The following is a 24201-nucleotide window of genomic DNA, read 5'->3' on the forward strand; positions in this document are numbered from 1 at the left end:
CTGGCTGCCGCCACCACACTCTAAGAAAAAGATTTCAATGTATTGTCCAGAGTGAAACTTAAATCCGTTTCCTGGGTGGTGACTCCTAATGTGGAACCAAGCATCATGTAGCTTGGGGTATTCTTCCCAGTGTGCATCACTTTGCACTTGCCCACTTTAAATTTTATCTGCTATTGTAAAATAGGCTTAAAACAGGTACTTTTTAGACTACTCACAGACACTTTCTGTTATGAAGTTACCTCCTTTGAGGGTAATTCTATAAGGGGGTGCCTAGATTTAGGCGCTAGAAAAGTGCCTATTTAAAGCTCTTTTTATAAAGAAACTAGCCGTTAAGCCCGATAAAACGGGCGAGTATTGGTATGTTCTATTTTGATGTCTTCCCTCCCTCCCAGCTCCAAGGCCCCATTCCCTCCCCCTCCCCTCCCCTCCCCCTCCCAGCTCCAAGGCCCCTTGCCCTCCCTCCCAGTTCCAAGGCTCCATTCCCTCCCAGCTCCAGGGCCCCCCTCCTTCTGACCTCCCATGTCCAGCATCTCCCCTCCCAGCTCCAAGACCCTCTGTCCCTCCCTCCCAGCTCCAAGGCCCTCTCCCCTCCCCCTCCCCTCCCAGCTCCAAGGCCCCCTGCCCTCCCTCCCAGCTCCAAGGGCCCCTGCCCTCCCAGCTCCAAGGGCCCCCCTCTGTCCATCCCTCCCAGCTCCAAGGCCCCCCTCTGTCCATCCCTCCCAGCTCCATGGCCCCCCTCCTTCTGAGACCTCCCATGTCCAGCATTTCTCCTCCCCTCCCCTCCCCCCAAGGTCGCCGCCGCTCCTCCCCCACCCCAAGGTCGCCGGTACCGCCCCCCCCCCCATCCACCCAGGCCGGGCCCTCTTCTCTCCATTAAACATAAAGCGCCTCACCTCCGAAACCGCAGCAAGCAGATCGCCTCCCGTCTGCCTTCCTTCCCTGCCTGTGTCCCGACCCGCCTTCTTGTGACGTAACGTCGGCGAGGGCGGGACACAGGCAGGGAAGGAAGGCCGATGGGAGCTGATCTGCCTGCTGCGGTTTCGGCACTGTAAGTTCAATGGAGAAGAGAGGGCCCGGCACGGGTGGAGGGGGGTGGCGGTGGCGGCGGCGGCGACCTCGGGGGGGGGGGGGGAGTGGTAGTGACCTTGGCGGTTCCCTCGTGGTGCAGTCCTCAGCGCAGTTTCCTTCTCTGTTCCATCATCACGTCTTGACGCGGGGGCGGGATAGAGAGGGAAGTCTCTACTGCGCATTTGCAAGTGAGTTGGTCACTTGCCATTTATATGTTTGATGTAGGTGCCTATAGAACTGTAGTGCAAGTGGTTGAAAAATGGGCCTGTATTTAAAAGCATAACATAAGAATGTAAGAATAGCCATACTGGGTCAGACCAATGGTCCATCTAGTCCAGTATCCTGTTTTCAACAGTGGCCAATCCAGGTCACAGATACCTGGCAGAATCCCAAATAGCAGCACCATTCCATGCTACCAATCTCGCAGCAAGCAGTGGCTTCCTCCATGTCCATCTCAATAACAGATTATGGACTTTTCCTCCAGGAACATGTCCAAACCTTTTTTAAACCCAGATATGATAACCACTGTTATCACATCATCCGGCAAAGAGTTCAAGAGCTTAACTAATCATTGAGTGAAAAAATATTTCCTCCTATTTGTTTAAAAAATTATGTCCATCTAACTTCATTGAGGCTTACTGCTCGTTCTTCCGGGACTGCCGCTGGTCCAACACAGCCGCCGGCAGTAATCCCACCCCGAGCGCATGCCATTTCTGGGGGGAAAAGAAAACCCCCGGAAATGGATTGTGCGGCGCTAACCCGGCGGTAATCAGGCATTGCCGAACGCTGCCTGGTTACCGCCAGATTAGCATGGGAGCCTTTATCGCCACCTCAGTGGGTGGCAATAAGGTCTCCCCGCCACATTGCCACATGGTAAGAGTTCTCTTACCGCATGGCTATGTATGTCTGGGGCTTTTTTACCCGCTGCGGTAAAAAGGGGACCTGGCATGCTGGAAAAACGACCCCCGCCGCTAGCGCAGGATCCTTTTTCCCACAGCTTGGTAAAAGGACCCCATAACTTTTTCAATTGCATACACTGTTCTTTTTGTCATTTGATCCAATTTTTTAAGAGTTATATGTATAATATGCTACTTGGCTTTCAAAATGTAAATCTCGGAGCCTCTGCCAACATGACCAGGTTTCAATAACTTCATCAGGGTAGAGGTCCGAATCACATTGCTGTAATACTTTTTTCCCAACAGTGGGAAAAAGTATTGTTGGAAGAAGTATTAGAGCGATGTGATTCGGACCTCTACCCTGATGAAGTTATCGAAACCTGGCCGTGTTGGCAGAAGAGGCTTTGAGATTGACATTTTGAAAGCTAAGTAGCATATTATACATATAACTCTTTAAAAATTGGATCAATTGATGAAAAGGCAGTGTATGCAGTTGAAAAAGTTGTCTGCATTCAGTTAGCCAAGCTTCTGAGGATCCAAAATAAAAATTCAAAAATGTGTTAAAGATTTCTTTAAGGTCTTTTTGGGTGGCATTGGTGACAACTGCTAAGTAGTATATAGATGCAGGGGTAGTGTCTTTATGGTTTATATTTCGCTTGGTCCTTTTAATGTGAAGAGTTGGGTGCTGGTATTTACACCAGGTTTCAGCTGGCGTAAATACCAGCATCTAAATTTGGTCACGGGAATGGTCTCCAAGCGCTATTCTATAAAGATTACCCTTTATTAAATAGCACTCTGCAATGATTTTTCTTTTCCCTGTGCCTAAATGTGGGCACCATTTACTGAATCTGATCCTTGGTGCTTACTTTATTATTTATTTAGGTTTTGCTCACACCTTTTTCAGTAGTAGCTCAAGGTGAGTTACATTCAGGTACTCTGGATATTTCTCTGTCCCAGGAGGGCTCACAATCTAAGTTTGTACCTGAGGCAATGGAGGGTTAAGTGACTTGCCCAAGATCACAAGGAGCAGCAGTGGGATTTGAACTGGCCACCTCTGGATTGCAAGACTTGTGCTCTAACCACCAGGCCACTCTTCCACTCCACTTTATACAATTACCTCCTTACGTGCAGACATACCTCATGAGTTTCATCTTTGTTTTGCCACAATTATGTCTCTACAGAAAAATTATTTCAGGCATAAAAGGAACAATGCTTAGACCTTTTTTCTAAATACTTATATTACAGAATGGTTCTGAACTGAACTGGATGCTTGAATTTAAAGGAAATGTAGGGGCCCCTTTTACAAAGCGGTGGTAAGCACTATAACAGCACTCCCACGTGATGCACTCAGGCATCTAGCAATAGTTCTGGGATTGGCACATGCCAATTCCGTGCCAAAAATATATGAAATTTTTTTTTGCACGGGACGTGTTTGGAGGTGCAGAGTAGGTGTGCCCTGTACTAATAGGGTACTGTGGGTAAACTGCTGCACGCTGCCTGATTAGCATGGGGCTAATGTGGGAGCCCTTACTGCCTAGTAAATAGGTGGTGCTAAGGGTTCACGTGTAATAGCCACACGCTAATTTGGAAATTAGTGCGTGGTCATTAATAGAAAAAAAAAGAAATTATGGCTATTTTACAGCCATGTTAAAAGTAGCCTCAGCACGCCAGAAACCCATGTGCTAAAAATAGTGCAGCCCACTTTTTAGCACAGCTTTGTAAAAGGGTCCCATAATCTTTCCATATTTATTAACAGTTTCAGTCTTTATAGCTATTGAATAGCATGATTTTTGTATCATGTTTCTAGCATAATTGGCATCTGCTCAGAACAGGCTTACTTTTATTATAAGAATTAGGAAGGGATGAAATGTACAGTAACAAAGTTTATCCATTACAGCTTAATAGCTAGAGCGTTTGGCCATGATCCTGTTAAATTCAGAAGATAAGTAAAAAAGTATTTATAGCACAAACAACTGCAAGACTAAGTCAGATTTTCCTTCCCCTGCTCAGCCCTTTCTACAGTATTTCCAGAGATTTGGCTGTTCATATACTGCAGGGACTTTGTTGAGTGAAGCCTATGTGCAATACAGTAAAGGCCACATGGTCCGTGACCTGTCAAATAATGACTTTGGTGTATTTAGGGTCTCTGTGTTCCACTCAATTTATACAAGCACTTCCTATAGACTTCTATAGGAAAGTTGAAGTAAGGTTTCAATGCTGTAGTGTTTTTTTGCTGTGAAATGTTTGGTTTCTGTAACACTATCCGGACAATATTCAGCGCTATTTAACAGGCCAGAAATGAGTCCTGTCCGGTTAAATAGCATTTAAATGGCTATCTGTGAATATTCAGAGGGGGATAACTGGTTGTCTCCTGCTGAATATTCGCAGCCAGCGGCGCATGCCCCTAAATTCTATATATGGCGCCTTAAGTTGCGCGCGCTAATTTGGCCGCATGGCCAAATTGTGTGCAAAACTTAATTGATTAACAACCCAATCAGCGTACTTAACCAATTTGCAACACTAATTGACTTTAATTAGAATTTACAAACACAACTTCCTAGGCGCATTCTATAACGTAGTGCGCATAAATTCTAATGTGTACAGTTGAAAAGGGGGTGTGCTTATGGGCATGAAATGGGCAGATTGTGGGTGTTTCAGAAAACTGTGCGCACTATTACAGAATACACCCAATCTGTGCCCAAGTTAGGCACATGTATTTAGGCCTGGTTTTAGGTGGCCTAAATGGGTACGCCTAAATTTTAGTCGCAAGAATGGCACATGCATATATTCTATAAGCAACACATAATTTTGGGCGTCGTTTTTCAGTTCCGATTTTTAAGGCACCGTTTATAGAATTTCGTCCATAGAGGGAGATTCTATATATAGTGCCTAAAAAATCAGCACGGAAATCAATGCCGACTAAGCATTAGATTTAGACACAGTATATAGAATACGCTTAGTTGATACTTCAGCGCCTAAAACTACGTGCCTCCATTTACACCAATGAAAATATGGCGTAAATCCCAGCACGTAGATTTTGGTGCACTGGGCCATATTGTATTACTATGCATGTAAATTTTGGAACGCCCATGAAACGTCCATTTCCCTGCCTATAACCACTCTCCTTTTTGCCTGTGTGCGTTACAAGTTTGGCGCACTGCATTACAGAATACACTTAGTGAGTTGTACGTGTAAATTGTAATTGTTGCCAGCTAGTGCTCATTATTGCTAGTTAAGAGCTCTTATCAACGCTGATTAGTTCGTCAAGCCAATTATATCATGCACATTGTTATAGAATATGCTTGGATTTCAGCGCGGATCTCTAGGTGCGCTATATAGAATCTGGGGGATAGTGGCTAACGTGCTATATTGCACGATATAGCCAACTATCCACAAATATTCAGCTCATCGCCAGCTAAGTTTGGCAGCCAAATCAGGCCGCTCAAATAGCAGGCCTATCTTTGGCCGCTATAAACTTAACTGGCCAGCATTGAATATTACATAGCTGGTTAAGTTTATGTAGACCAAAAATAAACCCTGTATATTCAGTGCCGGTCACTGGAAATGGCCTGGCATTGAATATTCAGGTTTAGCATTGGCGTTGAGTGGACAGCGCACACTGTCCTGCACGGGCTGAATATCGGCTGGTATAAGTTTGCATATTTCAGTCTATAGCTGATCATGTGCGGGTGTTTCTGTGTATTTGATATGTTGACTGTAGGTGCATTATTTATTGTTTGTGCTTTGTATCTCTTAAAATGATGGCAACCTTTACAACCCAGAAGGTGGTAATATAAGAATAATAAATAAATACAATAAGAAAGAGAGCGGGTGTGTGAAAATAAATCATGTTTAATAACAGTGCACCCATATCTCAGTGGAGTAAATAATTTACCTACAGTTTACCCAGTGAATAAAATGTAATTTTTCTGCCATAGTATGTTTAATATTTACATTTACTGTATAACCTCTAGTATTTCTCTCATATATTGGCACCAAAGTATTTTTCTATATGTATGACTATGGTTCTGTGAAGTGCACTGCAAAATATTTTTTCTATAAGGTTCAATATTTCCTTTTGAAGAAAAGGGGAAAAAAGCCTCAGCAGAAAGCCCAACCAACCACCCAAAAACAACGTGGGTGGAAAGAAATCAACGGGCTGTTTAATCTTCATGGGCTCCAAAAAAAGCCCCTTCTAACTCCAAAACTGTAGTGTAAAAATGCTGACTTCACAGAACTGACTTCAAGTGGATCCCCAAACATGGAAACAATTTTTACTTAACTTAATTATCAAGTAGAACAGGTAATGTGCAAGCGGTCAGTCCATCACTCCGACTTTGGCCAGAGTTTCACAATCAGCTGTCTCAAGGCATAGAGGACCATTGATATGGGGCACATTTAGCCTTAGTATAATGGGATCACCAATTTATACAATGCAATGTTATCATTGTGCTAGGTATTTCTTAAGCCTGTACTTTTATATCTGATAGCTACTTTCCATCATTTGGTAGGTTAACTTTTGTCTTATCCAGCACTAGAGCAAGGGGGGGGGGGCTTTTCTTTGAGGGCCCTGTTTAATAAGGTGCGCTAGCATTTAGATGCCCATATATTTTTAGGGTGTCTCTATTGTTTAGCGTGAGCTAAAAACGCTAGCGTGCCTCTAGCACGGCTTACCAAACAGGGCCCTAAGGGCCTCTTTTATCAAGCCGAGCTAGTGGTTCCCACGCGGTAATGCTGATGGAGCCCATTCAGAGCGAATGGATTTTGTCAGGATTACCACAGTAGGAGCCACTAGTGCAGCTTGATAAAAGAAGCCCTAAATGTTTTGAAAAGACTAAGAGGCTCTTTTACTAAACTGAGTTGTGCTAATGTGCTCTTAACGCAAGTAAATTGGCCTAATGCAGTATTCGGTAAAGCGTGTTGTGTTTTGCCTTTTGCACGTACTAAACCGCATAATATTTGTGTTGTTTTTGGAGGGGGTGTGTTGGGGTGGAGAATTGGTGCAGAAGTACTATTCAGCTAGTGTGCTGAGATTAGCACACGCTAGCCGAATAATACTGACTTTAACGCTAGCGCCCTTAGTGTCTCCTAAATTGAGGGTGGTAAGGGCCTCTGTTCTATTTTTGTTGCAGGTGCCACATGCTGATACCCAACTTTTAATGTTGCAGTAAATCTGGGTTTAGCACTCAGGAAAGTCCAAAGTTAGAACGTGCTAAGCCCAGACTTCACTGCACCTTAGTAAAATGGCCCCAAAGTGATTTTCATACCACCCCTTCTCTAAATATACCTTTCCAGTAGGAACATGATGGCTGGTAATGAAAATACTGCTCTTATTAATTTTCTTCATACTGTCCAGTCACAGTTATGTATTTTGGAATTTCCTTCACTGGATGTACTTTATCTGCATCAAATGTTTGTCTTTTCTGAAATATTACAAAATATTGCAAAGGTAAGGATCTCCATTAATACAAAATGAAAGAACTGTACAACTAATGATGATGTTTAAGAAATCATCTTTGAAGCTTTGGTGGTAACTTACAATCTTGGCCAACATTTACTTGTAGTGATTCATTGCCTGGGGCCAACATTTCATGTATCATCAAAAGTGGACAGCTTTCTTTATTTCATGGGTTATTTAACTTGAGAAAGGGAAAAGGAACATAAACCTTTAATTTCTTATTTAAGCTATTCTTTTTAAGGGGCCAAAATCAACATTTATGTTTCGCCGGTGCCTCTCACTTTCACCATGGAATGTTTGGAAACTTAAATTTCTACTTTTTTACGACAAGTTCTTCTGTGCAAATTGCACTGGATTTGTCAAAGCTAATGCTGTTTTCCTGGATCTTTCCTTCTTTTCCTGTATATGCTTCATTCCTTCCCAACTTTGCAATGTAGCAAGCTGAGCAGTTGTTCAATCAGATGTATAACCCAGTAAGTCACTTTTGAAAATGACCGCTGTCACATTTGAAAGGCATGAGAATTCGCTGAGCTGCTATTGTGTTGTACCATTCTTATTGTAGATGTAGCTTTGTAAAGCATTTTTGATGATCTCGTATTTCGGTGGCAACAAAAGCAATTGAGGTTTGTGGACCTTAAGGTCATCTGCTTTAAAAAAAATTTGTTTTAATTTACGAAATCTTACTGCCTTTTAGGTCTACAAATCACTATGAATGGAAAAGCATGCACAAAGCTAATCTTTATGAATCGGGCTCATGGAATACTTTATTGGATCTTTCAAACTGATTACTAGGTGTCCTGCAGTAAAGAAACATAAACTCAGTATAAGGGGTTATATCTTTATACTTTCCTTGGACTAAAATGGCAATCTGTTTACCTAACAAATATCATGTCCAAGTAAAAGTGTTCAGTAGAAATTCATTTCAATATTAGGTTGAAATATTTCTGAAACTTAGAATTATAAAAAATTAGGATTTCTATTAGCACACACACACACAGATATTTTTTGCACTGGCTACTTAATCTTCATTGTTGTTACAACATTACATCATTAGCTAGTTTAAACAATAAAACACATCTTGATTTATTGTCGCTACACTTTTTGAAGCTGAGCTCCTATTGCAAATAGATCATTACTTTCCAAAACAGCCATTCCCAAGCCAGTCCTCGGGGCACACCTAGTCCTATTGGGGTTTCAGGATATCCACAATGAATATACATGAGATAGATTTGCCTGCACTGCGCCATTGCATGAAAATCTAACTCATGAATATTCACTGTGGATATCCTGAAAAACCCGATGGGACTAGGTGTGCCCGAGGACTGGATTGGGAATGGCTGTTCTAAAGGGCAGAAAAATAATTTTACTTCATTATAAAACAGTAAAACACCCCGCAAAGCCCCCAATTTCCTGTTTAAGGGGCCCTTTTACCAAGCGGCGGTAGGGCTACCGTGTGGCAAAACAGTGCTTCTACCAGGCGCGCCCAGACGCCCAGTGATAGTTCTTAGTTTGCTGCGTGCTGTTTCTCGTGCTAGAAAATAAATTCTAATTTCTAGCGTGGGGGGCAGGCGGGTTAGGGTATTCCTGGCAGTAATTGGTCAGCGCGGGCACATTTCTACGTGCTGCCCAATTACCACCGGGTTAGCGCCTGAGCCCTTACTGCCTACTAAATAGGTGGTGGTAAGGAGGGGCATAATTGAACGGCGCTGGCCATCTATTTGGCCGGCACCGCAAAGAGCAGTCCTGAACCGTATTATCAAAAAAGATGGCCGGCCATCTTTTGTTTCGATAATACGGTTGGGGCCGGCCAAATGTCAGAGATGGCCGTGTTTGAGATGGCCGGCATCGGTTTTCGCCGATAATGGAAACTAATGCCGGCGATCTCAAACCCGGCCAAATGCAAGGCATTTGGTCATGGGAGGAGCCAACATTTGTAGTGCACTGGCCCCCCTCACATTCCAGGACACCAACCGGGCACTGTAGTACCCACTAAAAACTGCTCCAGGGACTTGCATACTGCTGTCAGGAAGCTGGATATGACATTTGAGGCTGGCAGAGAGGCTGGCAAAAAAGGTTTTTTTTTTGTTTTTTTTTTGGGTGGGATGGTTGGTGACCACTGGGGGAGTAAGGGGAGGTGATCCCCGATTCCCTCCGGTGATCGTCTGGTCAATTGGGGCACTTGTTTGACACTTGGTCTTGAAAATAAATGGACCAAGTGAAGTCGGCGAAATGCTTGTCAGAGCTGGCCATCGTTTTTCCATTATCAGGCAAAGCCGGCCATCTCATAACCACGCCCCGTCCCGCCTTCGCTACCCTGCCGAAACACCCCCTTGAAGCTTGGCCAGCTCCGCGACGGAACGCAGTTGGCGGCGGCCAAAATTGGCTTTCGATTATACTGATTTGGCTAGCTTCAGGAGATCGCTGGCCATCTCCCGATTTGTGTCGGAAGATGGCTGGCGATCTCTTTCGAAAATAAGCTGGAAGGGCTCAGGCAGTAAATGGCCACATGGTAATTTTGATAGTAGCCTATGGCCATTAATGACTCAAAAATGCCTTTTCCCGTTGTGGTAAAAGCGGCCTGTGCGTGTGGCAATTCTACACGCCAACATAACCGCAGTTAATTTTTTTAACCCATGCTTGGTAAAAGGGCCCCTAAATGAATAAGTGCAGTTTGTGTTTCAAGCATGTGTTCTTCAGTAGCAAATCTGACTGGCTGATTTGGTGCGTTAACAACAGTTTGATTCATGAAGAATTACATTTTTGGGAGTGAGGAAATGATGCCCAGAAGCCTTTCAAAGACAAGAATTTAATGTAGCACATCAGGTACATGGGGCTGCAGTCTGTACTTGTGGGTGTTTAGTCCTAAAAGGGCACTTGCATATCTCTAGACACCGGAGGTTTTCCTTGGCAAAGAAATTCCCTCATACCTGGAAGACTGCCCAGATGACATGTTTTCTGCTGATAAAGACAAAAGACAATGCTTTGAGTGTTGGGTTTCTCTGAGAATGCCTCCCAAGCTTTGTACTCAAATGGGTTAATTTTGTACATAACATTACAAAATGAGGGGCCCTTTTATTAAGCCGCATAGGCGCCTATGAGCGCCCAATGCGTGCCAATTTTGAGTTACCGCCCGGCTACCGCATGGCCCTTGCGGTAATTTCATTTTTGAGGTGCGTCTGCTAGGCGCGCCGGAAAATATTTTTATTTTCTGGTGTTCGGCCGGTAACCGGGCAGTAATCGTCATTCTACGCATGTAGAACATTACCCCCCGGTTACCACGTGAGACCTGACCGCTAGGTCAATGGCTGGCGATGAGGTCTCAGACCCAAAATGGACGCGCGGCAATTTTTCATTTTGCTGCATGTCCATTTTTAGCAAAAGTTTTAAAAAGGCATTTTTTACAGGTGCGCTGAAAAATGATTCTGTGTGTGCCAAAAAACACGGTTCTACACTACCACAGGCCATTTTTCAGCATGCCTTTGTAAAAGGGCCCCTGAACCTTTCTCCTATGCTAGGGTACATTGGGGATTATTTTAATGTTTTAGATTTGCCAATAATCGCCTTACATTGTTCCATACAGAACCTCCTTCTGGAGTTTATAAGGAATAATTTCCCTAAGTAACATATGAAGATGTGCTTGGAAATTTTTTTTTATGAGGATGGTGGTACCCCCTATAATTTGGAGAAGATTGTAATATTGAACACTGGTGGAATCAGCTGATACATTTGGGAGCACCAGTTATAGGGTGCTTGTTCCCTAAAAGAGGCTGACATGGGCAAGCTGAATGAATCCGAGGAGCAGCAACTCCGCATGCAGCTAGAATTTATTAAAAAAAAAAAAAAGACTCAATCAGGATCTAATTTGCTGGCTGCTGAAAACAAGTCCTAAGTGGCGAGTACTGCTTTAGCTGTTTGTAGCTTGGAGGGCAATGTTAAGTGTTTTCATGTCTTCAATCACGTATCCCCTTTGCGATTCTGAAATGCACAAAATCAACCTTAAAGTTCATCCAGCCAAATTGCTGAAACTTGAAGCAGCGTAAGAACCAAGGGTAAATTGATTTAGACAAAGTTTGAAGGATCCTTAAAAGTATTTTCTTGCATGTATATTTTCTGTTCTTTCGCTTAACTGCTTTTTTTTTTTGTTCATGCACTCAGAAGTTGTTGCAGCCTTTTCTTGGATTAAAGTACATTGTTTAATGTGCCATTAGAAAAAAAATAAAAACAAGACAAAATAAAGTAAAATTGCCACAAATATTCTAGAAAATCACCTTTTTTTCCTTCTGCTTTAGATATGTTTGTTCAAAAGGTGTCTTATTTAACTATTTAGGGTCTATATTCGATATTTATTTATTTAGATTTTGCTCACACCTTTTTCAGTAGTAGCTCAAGGCAGTGGCGTAGCCACAGATGGGCCTGGGTGGGCCAGGGCCCACCCACTTAGGGCTCAGGCCCACCCAACAGTAGCACACATTTAGTGGTAGCTGGTGGAGATCCCAAGCTCTACCAGCTGAACACTTCCCCCTGATGGTAACAAAAATGCTAGTCTCCACGCTAGCGGCACCTGCACATGCTCAGTTTTCAGCGCATGCCTGCTGCAGACTGCCAAGGTTGAAAGGGAAGGGAAATGGGACTTGATTTACCGCCTTTCTGAGGTATTTTGCAACTACATTCAAAGCGGTTTACATATATTCAGGTTTTCTCACCAGCTGAGATATTTTTTTGGTTGTGGGGGAGCACCCAGTTCTTGCCTAAGCCCACCCAAAATCTATTTTCTGGCTACACCCCTGGCTCAAGGTGAGTTACATTCAGGTCAGGGGCGTATCTGCGTGGGGCCACAGGGGCCTGGGCCCCCGCAGATTTCGCCCTGGCCCCCCTCCGGCGGCGGCGGCGGCGGCGGGGGGGGGGGGGAGACAAAAATGTGCCCCCCCTCTCTGGCTGTGGCCCCCCCTACCGCCGGATTCCAGATACGCCCCTGATTCAGGTACTCTGGATATTTCTCTGTCCCAGGAGGGCTCATAGTCTAAGTTTGTACCTGAGGCAATGGAGGGCTAAGTGACTTGCCCAAGATCACAAGGAGCTGCGGTGGGATCTGAACCGGCCACCTCTGGATTGCAAGAGTTTAAGTGGGCAGAAGAGTCTTCTTCCCATGTAAACCCCGCCCAGTGGGCTGTCCCAGGATATTCATTGGCACTTAACTGCTCAATACTGCTGACCTCCTGGGTACATTGTTGTTAGTGCTGGGGCAGTCCTTGGATAGAGTCAGGGAGGAGCTGGGTACTAGCCATATTAAGGGCCTTTTTTACAAAGCTGCATTACCAATTCTTGGTGCGGCAAACGAGAGTAAGTCCATTCAATTCCTGTGGGCTTCCTCTCATTTGCTACGTGGGAATTGCTAGCAAGGCTTTGTAAAAGAAGTCCTTAGTGCCAGCGCCTGCATAGATAACTGGACAGATAGGACTGTCTTTTGTGCAGGACTATGGGGTCCTTTTACTAAGGTGCGCTGAAAAAAATGGGCTGTGCTATTGTAGGCGCGTGGTTTGGGCGCGCGCAGATCCATTTTTCAGTACGCCTCTAAAAAAAGGCCTTTTTAAAAACTTTTTGCCGAAAATGGACGTGCGGCAAAATAAAAATTGGTGCGCGTCCATCTTGGGTCTGAGAACTTACCACCACCCATTGAAAGCGGTAAGGTCTCATGTGTTAACCGCGCGGTAATCATCTACGCGCGTAGAATGACAATTACCGCCCAGTTTCTGTCAAGTGCCAGAAAATAAAAATTATTTTCCGGCGTGCGTAGCAGACGCACATCAAAAATGAAATTACCGCACGGGCCATGCAGTAGTCGGGCGGTAACTCCGAATTGACGCACGTTGGACGCTCATAGGTGCCTACGGAGCTTAGTAAAAGGGCCCCTATCTTCGCCCGCCTAGCTGTGCAGGTGCCGGACAGATGCATAACTTCCGGGTTAGCGTCTGACCCAGATATTCAGTGTCAGTGCCAGGAGAAGACCCTGGCATTGAACATCTGGATTAGATTTAGTTTGCAGCATTCAGTGTCATTAAAACCGCTGACCACCACAGGCTGAATATTAGGGGGTTAGAAAATAAAGGTAAGTAAACAGACAGAGCCTTGATACAGTCTTGCAGTCGGAGCAGAATGTTCAGAATCTTCTGTAACATCTTTTTGTGCTTGGTAAGAAACTGAACTATGCTGCAAACTGCATCTATTAGTTATCAGCGATGAAAGGGCCTATTTCTGAAGAGGCACAAAGTAGGAGCAAACCCTTGATGAATCATCAGAACAGATTTTTCAGATTTTGTGGTTAATAGGAACAAAAATTAAAAACAGGCCAATTTGTTTTATGCATTATCAGATAACTGCCTCAGATATTTTATAACTGAGTTGTTGTTTTTTTAATTAATACAATTTAAATTGCATTATTTTGCTTAATGATCTAGTAGTAAGAAATTAATCATAGAAATTATGGTAGATTCTAAACATGCTACATATAAATTACACAGTTCACATAGCGCACCAAATTAACACCCTGGAGGGTGTGAATGACATGAGGAAGGACCTGGAGAAGCTAGAGGAATGGACTGATATTTGGCAACTAAGGTTTAATCCCAAAAAATGCAGGGTCATGCACTTGGGTCACAAAAATCCGAGGGAACGGTACAGTATAGGGGTTGTAGTGCTTCAGTGTGCGAAGGAAGAGCGGGACTTGGGGGTGATTGTGTCTGATGACATTAAAGCTTTCAAACAGGTAGAAAAAGCGATGGCCAAAGCCAGAAGGATGCTTGGGTGCATAAAGAGAGGCATGATCAGCAGGAAAAAGGAGGTGATAGTGCCCTTGTATAAGCCTCTGGTGAGGCCTCATTTGGAGTACTGCATGCAGTTCTGGAGACCACACCTACAGAAAGATATAAACAGGATGGAGTCGGTCCAGAGGGCGACTACGAAATTAGTAAGAGGCCTTGAATTAAAAGATTATAGGGACAGGCTTATGAACCTCAACATGTATACGCTGGAAGAGAGGAGAGGAGACATGATAGAAACGTTTAAATATCTCAAGGGCATTTATGTACAGGAAGAGAGCCTTTTTCAAATGAATGAGAGCTCTGGAATGAGGGGGCATACGACAAAGTTAAGAGGGAATAGGCTCAGGAATAACCTAAGGAAGTATTATTTCACAGAAAGGGTGGTGAAGGCGTGGAATAGCCTCCCAGTAGAGATGGTGGAGTCGAGGACTGTTCCAGAATTTAAAAAGGCATGGGATAAGCATGTGGGATCGCTTAGGAACAGGAAGAATTAGGGGCTACAGAGGATGGGCAGACTGGATGGGTCATATGGCCTTTATCTGCCATCATGTTTCTATGTTTAGCCAGGAGTTAGCCAGGCTTCCTTCTGCGGTCGGTGGTGAACCCAGAAATTCAATGCCAGGCTCTATCCATCAACCGGTATTGAATTTGGTTAAACCGATATTCATCAACTGACCAGCTATGTTATAGTGGCCAAAGACGGACCTTCTATTGATGTGGGTCTGTCTGGCCGTTAAATTTAGTTAGCCAGCCAATGAATATTAGTGCTAACTGGCTGTGGCCTAGTGGTTAGGGTGGTGGACTTTGGTCCTGAGGAACTGAGTTCGATTCCTGACACAGGCAGCTCCTTGTGACTCTGGGCAAGTCACTTAACCCTCCATTGCCTGCTGCATTGAGCCTGCCATGAGTGGGAAAGCACAGGATACAAATGTAACTAAAATAAATAAACATAGCTGGTGACTGGACTAGCTGCTAAGCATTAATATTCATCTGAGATAACTGGCCAGTAGCCATTTCTGGACAGTTAAATAGCACTGAATATTGGGTGGATTGTTACCAAAATAAATTGTTCGCTGTAATCTCTCTTATGATTTCCAGCCTCATAGTGAGGTGCAAATGGATACACTGTAGAATCAAATCCTAATCTAACCCCCTTACTTACTAAACTGGCTCACCTTAATGCATATGTTTTATTCATGCCTTCAAAAAATGTATCAGGTTTTTATAGGGAAAGGGACTTGATATACCACTTTTCTGTGGTTACAATCAAAGCAGTTTACATATTATATACAGGTACCTATTTTGTACCTGGGGCAATGGAGTGACTTGCTTTTTCAGTTGTAGATCAAGATGAGTTACTGTACTTACAGTAGGTATTTCCCCTTCCCTCACAATCTAACCCCCTGTTTACTAAGCCGTGCGGCGATGCCGACACAGCCCATTAGCGCATGGCAGCCACTAGCGCAGCTTAGTGTGTTTGGGGGGGGGGGGGAAAGAGTTTTTACCTGAGGTATTGGAGGGTTAAGTGATTTGCCTAAGGTCAACATCAAACCAACATATGAGGTACAACATGGAGGGATGAGATTACTATCCTAAAATCTGAAATGTGGGAAGAAACCAAAAGGAAATGGAACCAAGAACAACTGGTGTCCTGCCAGCTGCAGCTGACAGTTTGAGAATAAAGACACTGAAGCTCTCTTCAGTTTCATCATAAGTTGAAGCAAACAACCAAGGGGGTCTTTTACTAAAGGTTAGCTTGAGTTATCTGCAGTAGGTCACATTTTTTTCCTATGGGCCCTGCTGCAGATAACTCGAGTTAATCTTTAGTGAAAGACCACCCCCAAGTTTTTAAACCGGCTTTACATTTTGGATAGGGGCATTCATCCCTGAGGAAACAAATTCCATAAAGTGGGAACTACTAGTACACAGAACAGCAATGAGTCACGTCAAGCTGAATGTGCCCGCTGCCAACACGAAGGAGACTGGACTGAGAGGATCTGAAGTACTGAGTGCCGTCTTCAAATCTAAGCTAAAAGCCCACCTTTTTGATGCTGCTTTTAACTCCTAACCCTTATTCACTTGTTCAGAACCCTTATTTTATCATCCTCACTTTAATATTCCCTTATCTCTTGTTTGTCCTGTTTGTCTGTCCTAATTAGATTGTAAACTCTGTCGAGCAGGGACTGTCTCTTCAATTTCAAGTGTACAGCGCTGTGTGTGTCTAGTAGCACTATAGAAATGATAAGTAGTAGTAGTAGTCTTAGGATTCCGGAATCTTGCTGCTCTTTGGGATTCTGCACGGAATCTTGCTACTCTTTGTCGTTATCCCTCATTTGTCCTGTTTGTCTTAAATAGATTGTAAGCTCTGTCGAGCAGGGACTGTCTCTTCATGTTGAAGTGTACAGCGCTGCGCACGTCTAGTAGTGCTTTAGAAATGATAAGTAGTAGTAGTAGACGTCAGGTGCTGAGGTAGATTCAAATAGAGAACCCAATGAGCAATAGTTTAAATTTGGCTTGCTGAGTAATCAACAGCTAGTGCAGCTCTTTCAGGAGTTGGCGGGGCTCCCCCTCCTTCTGGATCTCGACAGTGACCTATGCCCGGTAGTTGCAGTCAGCATGGTGCCTGTGAGTCAGTGAACTTTCAGAAGCCCTGCTCTCTCATCTTGTGTGGGCTTCCTGTTAGGCTGGAAACCCATGCAGAGAACTGGCATCTGCTGCTACTGTTCCACCACCACCAGCGCTGTTGCTGTCCTCTTGTTTTGGATAAGGGGGGGGGGGGGGGAGAGAAGAAAATGGATGAAAAGGGAGGCAAGTGGAGGGCTGCAATTTTGTTTTCATTGTCATTGGGGGTCACATGAATTTTATGATGTTAAAATATGAGCATATTGGGTAAAAGTTCAGGAAGCACTAATTTATGGATCATTTATGAGGAGAGAAACCAGGGCCGGTGGAACAACTTTTTTTGATTGGAAGGACCAAACTAACCAGTCTCCATCCCCATCCCCCCAAGTTTCCAGCATCTGATGCTGTTTTGGGTAAAGCATTAGTCAGGTTGTGGCCCTACTTGCCCACTCTGTTGTGCTGGCTTTACTGAGACTGATGGGTCAGATTTTCAAAAAACCCTTATTTGGATATTGCTGCTGAATATTCTTGAAGACCAGCCTGGTACTCTCTGGGTAGTGCTGAGTCAGAGCAAGGCAGAGCACGGGTATTCTTCCTAATGTTACGGATAGTCAGCAACATTCAGCTGCCATCCACCTAGCTATGCAGATAAAATTAGGCAAGCAAAAAAAAGTGTTGTAATGGGGCCCTTTTACTAAGGTACGGTAGGCCTAACGTGGGACTACCTTGTGGTAAAAGGGCACTATCCCGGGATGCACAGTAGTTTGGCCTTCAGTGCACACTACTCCCACATTTAAAAATATGTATGTATATATATATATATTTTTTTTTTTTGCTGTAGGAGGTGTGTCTGGGGGGACGGAGAATAGGCATGCCTGCGCTAATCAGGTATCGCAAGCACATTACCAAGCACTACCCGATCAGCATGGGAATTGCGCAGGAACCCTTACCGCCTCCTAAATAGGTGCAGGTAACGGCTCCTGGAATTAATGCCTATGCTCTAATGGGGAAATTAGCATGTGGCCATTCCCAAAAAAAAAGAAAAAAAAATCCGAACACGGCCATTGTTTACCATGCTAAAATTGGCTGCAGTGCATTGGAGACCCAGCAGCACTGGCCACTTTTTAGCGTGGCTTAGTAAAAGGATCCCAATGTGCTGAATATTGCCGCGATCCACAGAGCTTGCAGTAAACGTCAGTCTCCACATTTAAATGTGGACGGCACTGTGTTCTATCTGGACCACATTTCTGAATATATGGCATAGATTTAAATGCCGAGGCTGGTGTTTAAGATAAAACACACTGACTGCAACATTAGAATATTGTCCAGGATAACTGTATTTGTTGAAACACTGGGTTTACACTGAGTGCCAGTTTGTCGTATGTATATGAAGGCCCATCTGTTATTTTTTTTGTTAAAATGAAGAATCCTTTTCTGTGATACCTGTATGTAGTTCACCTTTAATAGAAGAAAGAGGAGACTGGTGCGGGTTTGGTTCCTTTTTGTTATGATAATTGAACGCTACCCATGTAAGAGAGTTTGGATTTATTATTGGATTGACATCCACTTAAGTGGTAGCAGATGCTTATTGTAGTTTAAAAGGACTTACCGCAGGATGCTCTCAAGTGTCCCGAAGTCAGTTCCTAACCTGCCTGCAAACCGTGTGCTACAAAAATATTTTAATTTTTTCACAGAGGGGGCATGTCTGGGGGTGGAGAGTGGGCATTCCTGTGCTAATCAATTAGTGTAGCTATATTACCGTGTACTGATTAACACAGGATTAATATGTGAGCCGGCCCTTTACCATTACTACTACTAATCATTTCTATAGCGCTACTAGATGTATGCAGCACTGTACACATTATATACAGGTTCTTTCTCTGTCCCTAGGGGGCTCACAATCTAAGTTTGTACCTATTGACGATGGAATTAAAGGGCAATTATATACTCTAGGCATTAATATCTACACATGCATTAAGGGCTGGATTCAGTAATGGCACTCAGAATTTGACGCTGAAAAAATTGGCATTGAACGGTATTCCGTAATGGTATTCCAGGATCAGTGCCCTTTATAGAATAGCATGTAGCACCGAGATCCGTACCGCCCCGCCCCCTTTCACGTACTCCGCCTCCTGTCACATTTTCCCCTCCCCCCTGTCACACACTCCCTCCCTTTACCTTACTACTGCCCTGGTGGTCTAGTGACCTCTTCGGGGCAGGAAAGAGCCCCCTCTTTCCTGCCCGGAGCGCTGCCCTGCATGCATCCTTCCTGTTCCTGATCTTGGCGCCGATTCAAAATGGCCACCGAGAGTTGAAGTCTCGCGAGGTCACTTCAACTCTCGGCGGCCATTTTGAATCGGCGCCGAGATCAGGAACAGGAAGGATGCATGCAGGGCAGCGCTCCGGGCAGGAAAGAGGGGGCTCTTTCCTGCCCGAAGGCAGAAGAGGTCACTAGACCACCAGGGCAGTAGTAAGTAAGGGGAGGCTAGCAATCTGCCCCTTTGTCTGGACTTGTCCTCAAAAAGAGGACATGTCCTGGTAAATCTGGACATATGGTAACCCTAAGTTACACCTACTGAAGCCAGGTGTAAATCCCAGTGCACAAATTGGTCATGGATCTGCAGCATTCTGCAACACTGCATATAAAGAGGATGCCCCGACCCACCCATGCCCTTCCCATGGCTATGCTCACTTTGCAGATCCACACAGAAACACTGGCACTATTCTGTAAATGGGCGCATAAGTGTGCTTTAGTGTGACTCTGCCACTTCTGCAACGTTTTGGTGCGTTGCATCTGTTAGAACACTTTTCCACTACAAAAATTTGGCATTAGGCTGCAAAACTGTGGCTCATTGCTCCCAGCTATCACTTCCACGAGCCCCTCCACCCCCAATGATTATCCCTCCAATCAGGGTTTTCACATCCAAGCAAGACCCCTTCAAACTCTTCTCATAGGATTCCCCCCACCCTGTGGTCATATCTTAATCCCTTGTGGTATAGTGGTCCCCAGGCAGAGTGATCCCTAGTCATTCATGCTCATCTGACACTGTCCCTTAATATGGCGCCCCTAGTGGAAACATGACACTTAGCATTAGTACCATGAGACTACCGACCAATGTACAACCAGAGAAAAAGTTATGATCACAGTGGTGGGGGATCCTTGTAGGATAGGGGTAATGCTCAGAAGGGCCTGTTGGGGAGAGGTTGGGATTGAAGGATTGGGAGGCAGCTGTGTGGCCCTTAGATGATGCAACCTGAAAGCATCAGGCCACGAGCTGAGGCCATTTTTACTGCAGCGGGTAAAAAGGCCGAAAAAAGAAATGGCTATGCGGTAAGATTGCACATACCACATGGCTATACGGGGGGAGCACTTACTGCCACCCATTGGGATCTATTTTCCCTAGCTGGGGGTGGAACTAGCGCTGGCGCCTGTGTTGGTCCAACAGTAATTCCAGATTAGCGCATGATAAACCCACGGTGGGTTTACCGCTGCTTAGCCTGGCACTTGGCACCTAACTTTTAGAACTCCTTATAGAATTGACCCCTAACTGTCTAGCACACAGTTAAAGCGAGAACACTTACTAGTTCCCCTTATTAACCATGGCCAGGTACCATGCTAATTTGCACTTTAATGCGGGACCAAAATAAGAACATGCTTGTTCCACAACCACTGGTTACCATGTAAAATTAGCAGTTTTCCAGTTTAGTAAAAGGGCCCCTTTGTTTAATCTAGAGCAGCTCCAAATAAAAGCTCATTGACATCCCTTTATATCTTACTCTTCTAGATTCCTTTGAGAACTAATACCAGTAGCTGCTCAGGCAACTCTGAATAGCTATTAAACAGCGAAAGCCTTTGTACAGTTTTAAATACAAATGGAAGGAATCAATTTTGCTTATAAATGTGGTTGAACACACAATAGCTTAGCCCAAACCTGTGCTACAAGAAATTAACAGCTGTCCACAGTAGAAGTGATCTGGGTTATTAATTCTTGACTGGAAGAACATTTGCAAATAATTTAATTTTTAAACTGCTATTTAGAAGTTAGATAGGACCAGCCAACAATATTGCCTCCATAAAAAAGAAATGAACATGAGACTTTCAGTGAATGTATCAGCAAAAATGAAAGAAAATGCATGGAAGCTTATTTCATTATTTAATAAGCTCCCTTATTATTATTATTATTATTATTATTTGTAATTGACCATCTTTTGAAAGTAAAAGTACAATGCTGTCTTCATGCTTAAATGATGCTAATATGGTTTATTAGTGTAACAAACATCATGGTTTTATTGAAACACTTTTTAAACTTTCATTTGACTTTTCTTTTAATCATTGTTAAGAATGCAAACCTAACAAAAAAACAGAAGTAGCTTTTTTGAGAGGGTTAGGGGGGACCTATCATGCACTAGTTTTTTTTTGTTTTTTTGGAGTTTCAATTGTTTCATTGCTTGCTTGCCTTGTTTTTCTCCTGCCTGCTCTTTCAAGAAGCCAGTTGGGAATAATGGAAGCCAAGGGGTAGGCTGCACATTGCAGTACATTGTCCTTTCCATCTGTCGCTTAATTGAACACAGAGCTTGCAAACATTGGCTGCAAATTACTCTTTGATTTTATTTATGTTGTGCTAGCTGTGATGGTTGCTGTGTGTGTAAATTGTTACCTGCTCAAGCATGTGTTTGCTGTTTTTTTGTGACAATGTTTACTCAGTAGAACTGTTGCTCTAAATTTTCAGGTGAATGTATCAGTGTGTTAAAAAAAAAAAGGATTATTAGGTGCAGTTGTCAGCTCAACCCCAATTCTGAGTCTATGGGGTAAAAGGCTTAGCAATCATGCCTTATTTTAGGAAGTATAGAGATATAAGGTTTTGATAGAAACATAGAAAAAGAGAAAAATATAGGCAGATAAGACCATATGGCCTGTACAGTCTGCCCATCCATGCCATCTACTACTACTACTACTTAACATTTCTATAGCGCTGCTAGGGTTACGCAGCGCTGTACAATTTAACATAAAAGGACAGGCCCTGCTCAAAGAGCTTACAATCTAAAGGACAAGTGAGTAGACGATATGATGGGCATCTACTCTCCCTATCATTCCTGTAGAAATCCTATGATACAAACATAGGAAAGTGGACTAAAGGACCCTTTTCCTAAACACTAGTAAATGGCTTAATATGTCCTTACTTGTGTGTTACCCATGCACTAACCCCCGAATTCTATATAGCACGCCTAGAGATCCGCGCCGAAAATCCAAGCGTATTCTATAACAATGCGTATATCTTAATTGGCTTAACAAGCTAATCAGTGTTGATAACAGCTATTAAGAAGCAATAATGAGCACTAATGGGCAATAATTACAATTTACATGCAGAACTCGCTAAGCATATTCTGTAACGCAGTGTGCCTAACTTCTAATGCACAGAGGCCAAAAGGGGCATGGTTATAGAAGGAAAAATGGGCGTTTCATGGGCATCCTGAAATTACATCCATAATTATATAATATGGCCTTGTGCGTCTAAATCTACATGCCGGGATTTACGCCAAGTTTTTGTTGGTGTAAATGGGGGCCCTTAGCTTTAGGCGTTGGAATATCGACTAAGCGTAGTCTATATACCATGCTTAAATCTAGGTGCTGCTTATAGATTGCTCTTAGTGGCATATATAGAATCTCCTTCTAAGCCCATGTCTAGTGCAGCTGTAAAATAGCCATCTTCTAATTTCTAATTTTGAATTTCTGGCTATGTGCTAATTCAGCATTAGTGTCTGGTGTTTAAAAAAAATTAACCCAGGAGCACTTACCCAGGAGCAAAACTTACCACACTTTAGTAAAACCCCCCCCTTTTTAAAACAAAAAAAATATCCTTCAAATTCCTTTTCGGAATGCTTTTTTTTTTTGCATAGGGCACACAGCAAGGTATAGTTTGATGTAATAAGGCTATTTTTCTGAAATAGCGGAGTATTTGAACACAATTCAGTAAGAAAAATTAGTGAAGGTTTTATTCATAGACACAAATAAGGACGTATGATCTTTGATCTTTATCAGTTCAATATCACCTTTGAAGGATTTGAACAGAATTTTAAGTCTCCTGGAACAAATTGTTTTGTTCAGTTTAAATTTCGGAGTTTACAAAATCCCAGAATCCTTTTTTTTTTAAATCTACATCTGCTGCCATGAAGCTGTGAGCTACCGTATATATTGCAGCTGTTTTTCTAAGATTCTATTTCATTAACTTAACATTGAAGGCTCACGAAGGAGAAGAGGACTCACGGATGAACCCAGAGCTTCTGGACAGAGTAAAACAGCTTGATAAAGAACTATTGTACTACCGAGAGGAATGTAGCAAGGCCCAGGCTGAGGTTGACCGACTCTTAGAAATCCTCAAGGAAGTGGAGAATGAGAAGAATGACAAAGATAAGCAAATTGCTGAGCTTGAAAGGTAATTTTCCAATCTTACTCACATTGTACTATTTGGAATAATTTGAGACAGTAGTCCTAATATACATTATGGACGAACCTACGTCTTTAAATGATCATTGAAAAGTGCACATTAAAATCATTCATTGCACTCATGCTATGCATTCTAACTGTGCAGGGCAGTTTGGATACAAAAGGTGGTTATTTTAGAAGCCTTCATTGCAATTTGCACATATAAATACTGACACATGAATATCAGATAAATGTGGAAACCCTGGTCAAAGTTATATGTATGAAAGTTAAGTGTGGTGGAAAAACATGCATTCGGGGGCAAAATTCATCGGCTGAACATGTAAGTTTTCTGTCCAAGCAATGATGGGTAAATAACTGGTCTAGGTTTAAATCAATGAAATGTACATTAAGGGGTGCGGCACCAACACCCCCCCCAATTAATCACTATTCTATAAGCCATGCCATGCCTTAAAGTTAGGTGCGGTTTATGGAGTAGCGGTTAAGTCCTGGGGGGTCATGCGTAAATTTAGGAGTGCAAATGCCCCCACCTAAATGTATTATTCTGTAATTGCGTGTATAACTGAAAACCACGTCCACAATTTTGCCTCGACTGCCCATGACCCTCCCATTTCTGTGCCCCCTTTCTTGGGACACTGATCATATGCCTATATATACACACTAACATCTTAATTGATTCCAATTAACACCAATAATAATCGCTTGTTAAAAAGTCACTTATTTGCCTTAATTGGCTCATTATTCAATGAAATTGTGTATGCAAATTGGACACGGCCGTGCCCAAATTTGTGTGTGCAATTTTGGTGAATTTTGTAGAATTAGAAGTAAGGGGGTAATTCTCTAAAGGTTGCATAAAGTTAGGTGCTAAAATTCTAGGAACTGAGCACAAATTCTATA

At 43.3% G+C, this 24201-nt stretch overlaps 1 protein-coding gene across 1 annotated transcript in view; it reads left to right on the plus strand.

Moving 5' to 3' along the window:
- ERC2 (ELKS/RAB6-interacting/CAST family member 2) overlaps positions 1–24201 on the plus strand; it is a 692745-nt gene that overhangs the window by 348833 nt on the left and 319711 nt on the right. The window contains 1 exon segment of the mRNA XM_030206769.1: positions 23103–23296. Within this exon segment, the coding sequence (XP_030062629.1) occupies positions 23103–23296 (194 nt within the window).

Source organism: Microcaecilia unicolor, chromosome 6 (genome assembly GCF_901765095.1).
Source record: "Microcaecilia unicolor chromosome 6, aMicUni1.1, whole genome shotgun sequence".
In the NCBI taxonomy this organism is placed as follows: domain Eukaryota; kingdom Metazoa; phylum Chordata; class Amphibia; order Gymnophiona; family Siphonopidae; genus Microcaecilia; species Microcaecilia unicolor.